This window comes from Asparagus officinalis, chromosome 5 (genome assembly GCF_001876935.1).
Source record: "Asparagus officinalis chromosome 5, Aspof.V1, whole genome shotgun sequence".
Taxonomy (NCBI): Eukaryota; Viridiplantae; Streptophyta; class Magnoliopsida; order Asparagales; family Asparagaceae; genus Asparagus; species Asparagus officinalis.
In genome coordinates, this window is record NC_033798.1 from 109899394 (window position 1) to 109903296 (window position 3903).

The 3903-nt window shown below is 36.6% G+C and overlaps 1 protein-coding gene across 1 annotated transcript; it reads left to right on the forward strand.

Annotated features, from left to right (window-relative positions):
• Positions 1141–3441, forward strand: LOC109842356 (protein FAR1-RELATED SEQUENCE 5-like). Its single transcript, XM_020411244.1, has 2 exons — positions 1141–2150; positions 2232–3441. Exons 1-2 carry the CDS (start codon positions 1141–1143, stop codon positions 3439–3441), a joined length of 2220 nt encoding a protein of 739 aa, XP_020266833.1.

The following is a 3903-nucleotide window of genomic DNA, read 5'->3' on the forward strand; positions in this document are numbered from 1 at the left end:
ATTAACTTGCAATTGCCTATTAATATAGTATTATACATTATTAATAATTAACATGAGAGTTTTACAATATCATTGGAAGTTTTAGGGCCAAGTTAGATAAAATTAAAGTGACATGTAATATGTTTAATTAATAATTATAATTAATATAGTTAATTTATGATTAGAATATAATATCAAAAAAGAATAAGGGGCAATATAGTTAATTTATGATCTCGAGCATCGCCGCCGACGAAAGCAGCATCTCAGCCAGCGCCGACTTCCCCAATTTCTCCTCCTCCGTCAGACTGTTCTCCAACCCCGCCCAGCACGATCTCGAGCATCGCCGCCGACGAAAGCAGCATCGCCGCCGACTTGGTTCATTTCTCCTACTCCATCAAGCCATCTCCTTCCCCTAACTCAGGTAAGGATCACGGCCATCCATTTACAGGTTTTGATTAGGGTTTTTTTTGAATTTTTTTTCGATTTCCTGGTGCTTCAGCATCCTCTCCCCCAACTCGGTCTTTTTTAGTTTAATCTCTACCAATCTTTTTTAGTTTAATGGAGGTGTTGGCAAATTCGTCTGCACTATCATAGTGGTACACGTCAAAGGAACATTTATACCACACTTTGCTAGATTTTCTTTGGTGAGCAGGTGATTGAGGAAATCAACCAAGAATGACGCGAAATTTGAGTGGGGCTTCAGATGATTAGAAACAATATAAATAAATAGATCAAGGTGGGTGATTGTGATATTCCTTCAATCTGAGTTTCATAATGGCACTGAAAATATATCATTCACAGCGACTAATTAAAGTATCAGTATCATCTCAAGTTGGGTGATTGTGATATTTTTCTAGTTTATTCCCCAAAGTATCAGTATCATCTCAAGTTCAATCATTCACAGCGACTAATTAAAGTAAACAAGCAGGTAGTGCGTACAGACGTAACAAAATGTGGATGTCACCTTAGCTCCAATCTCATATTTTTTCATAGTATCAATTTCTTACAGTGATAGGATCATTTCCCCCCCCCCCATACACCTGTATCTTTCTATTGTTAAAAATATTTTATTGCTAAGGGCACCTTGATTATTAAACCTGTTAGTATGCAATACTTGCTGCATCTTAATCTTTATATATTTTTAACATGGTTAATTACAGAATGGATAACTTGGGCACTGAAGCTAATGAAGTAAACTTGGACGACGATGATTTGATATATACTCCTCAAGTTTCAGATGAGTTGAGGCCAAAAAAAGGGCAAGAATTTGACACGATAGATGATGTTTTGACATTCTATAATGCTTATGCTAAAGCAGCTGGGTTTAGTGTAAGGTCTTCGACTACTTGCAAAGAGCCGGGAAGTTATGAAATAAGAAGGAAGGAGTATGTTTGTTTTAAACAAGGAAAATCTTTAAAAATCACGGATGTTGGAAAGAAAATGCGTCGGGGAAACTTAGCTGAGAATTGTACTGCCAAAATTGCTGTTTTGAAATCAAATTCCGGAAAATACATTGTTACTGTTTTTAATGAGGAGCACAGTCACCCACTATCAACACCATCAAAGGTTCATCTTTTAAGATCCCATCGTAATGTTTCAGCCGCAACAAAGTCTCTAAGTAAACAGTTATCCATGGTGAATATACCTCAGCATCAACAATTCAGTTTTCTTGGAGTACAATCAGGAGGTATAGAAAATATAGGGTGCACTCAAAGAGATTTGTATAATCATGAAAGGGATATACGGGCTGATTTGAAGGGGCATGATGGTGAAATGTTTTATGAATATTTAAAATTAGAACAAGGAAAGAATCCCGCATTTACTTTTCAAATTGACGCCGATGAGGAACAAAAGATTACTCGTTGTTTTTGGTCTGATGCAAGATCAAGGCGGGCTTACAAATTTTTCGGTGATGTTGTAATCTTTGATACTACTTACAACACTAATCGCTATGGCCTTATATTTGCACCAATAATGGGGGTTAACAATCATGGTCAAACAATTATTTTTGCTTGTGGATTTTTGAATCATGAGAGCGTTGATGATTTTGTGTGGTTATTTAATCAATTTTTGGAAAGTATGCCTGGTGGTGCCCCGAAGATGATTATTACCGATCAAGACCCAGCGATGACTAAGGCATTCCCTCTTGTTCTTCCAAATACTTTTCACAGGTATTATAGTTTGTGTATATTATTAAAAATATTTATATGCATAGTCTTTCTTTTTAACACTTTATTTAATTCTTTTGACAGGTATTGTAGTTGGCATATATTAATGAAGTTTTCTGAGAAAATTGATGCAGTGAAGTATAGTATTTATAAAAGTGAGTTCTCGGCTTGCATTTGGAAATCAGAGACTCCTGAAGAATTTGACACACAATGGGAAAGTTTGATTAAGAAAAGTGGGTTAGAAGGAAACAGGTGGTTGCAAGACCAATATGAACTTCGGTCAAGATGGATTCCTGCATATGTTAATCACATTTTCTCAGCAGACATGTCAAGTAGCCAACGAGCAGAAAGTGGACATGCATTCTTCAAGAAATTTGTTTCGAAGAATAATTCATTGGTGGATTTTATGATACAGTTTGGCAGGGGACTAGTGCGCCAACGTCACGAGGAGTTGATGGCCGATCACAAAGACTTGATTGAGAAACCTAAACTTAGAATAAATCATGACTTTTTGGAGCAAATGGTTGATATTTACACTAATGAGATGTATTTCAAGTTTGAGGCTGAAGTGTGTGACAGCTTTAACTACAAGTTACAGTTTGTTAGGGAAACCGACAATCGCCGTGTGTATCAAATTCAAAGAAAGAAGCTCGCAACAAGCAAAGTCCGCGAAATCGTTTATGACAAGGAGTTGGATTTGGTTTCTTGTAGTTGTAAAAAGTTTGAAAGCGCTGGAATCGTATGTACTCACATTCTCTCTTATTTGATGAAATTTGATGCTGAAATATTGCCCGATAAATACATCTTATTGAGGTGGACTAAGTCTGCAAAATCGGGGATAGTTCATGATAAAAAAGGCATGCAGATAACCCCTGATAATCCTTATCTTTTAACGCGGAGTCAATTTATCCAATCATCTTTGGATTTAGTTGACAAGTCCCTCGTATGTGAAGAAACAAGGGAGATGTTTACCGATGGATTGCGTAGCATTAATGAGCAAATTGATCAATTTCTTAGTAGCCACATGGCTGTAATGAGCTTCACTGAGAAAAGTAATCCAATATGTAGTAAGATAATAGGTAATGGTACTAGTGCGCATGGTTCTTGTAGTTCTGAAAATAGTTTCAATGAACCCGATCAAGTGCGAGCAAAAGGGTGCGGCAAAAGGTTGAAGGGAGGAAAAGAGAAAGCAATGGCTAGAGCAAAAAATAAAAAAGATAGACGTTGCCACGGGTGTGGTAAAGTAGGCCAATCACACGATAAGCGAAATTGTCCGGCACTCACAAATCCGTAAGTAGTAATTCTTTTATTATTTAAGCCTTTCTTATTCTTCACCTTCTATTATCCCCTTGGTGTATATATATATATATATATTTTTTCATTATAATGTAGGTCTTCTACTTGCGATGATACAAATTGGCAAGAGAGTAATGAGTCATCAAGTGAAGATGGGGATGATGGGCTCCTATGAAGACGGTCTTCTACTTGATGTATAATATCTGTTGTAACTAAACTATGTTTCTCAGCTTATGGCCTTGCTTGGTGGGTTTTATGTATGTACTCTTGTTATTCCATGTGGTTAATGCTTTTGATATCAGATTATGGATGTGTACACTTTTTGCCATCCACTGTTGCTGCTTCTGCTGTCTTTCTCTCGAGATTAACCTTGCTCCCAGATTCACATCCTTGGGTAAAAGCTGATTGCAACTTTATTTTAATCATGTTTACTATTAATATATGTTTTTTGTCATTCTAA

Coding starts and splice junctions, on each gene's coding strand:
- LOC109842356 (XM_020411244.1), top strand. CDS start 1,141: ATGGATAACTTGGGCACTGAAGCTAATGAAGTAAACTTGGACGACGAT. Junction 2,151..2,231: donor CTTCCAAATACTTTTCACAG/GTATTATAGTTT, acceptor TTCTTTTGACAG/GTATTGTAGTTGGCATATAT.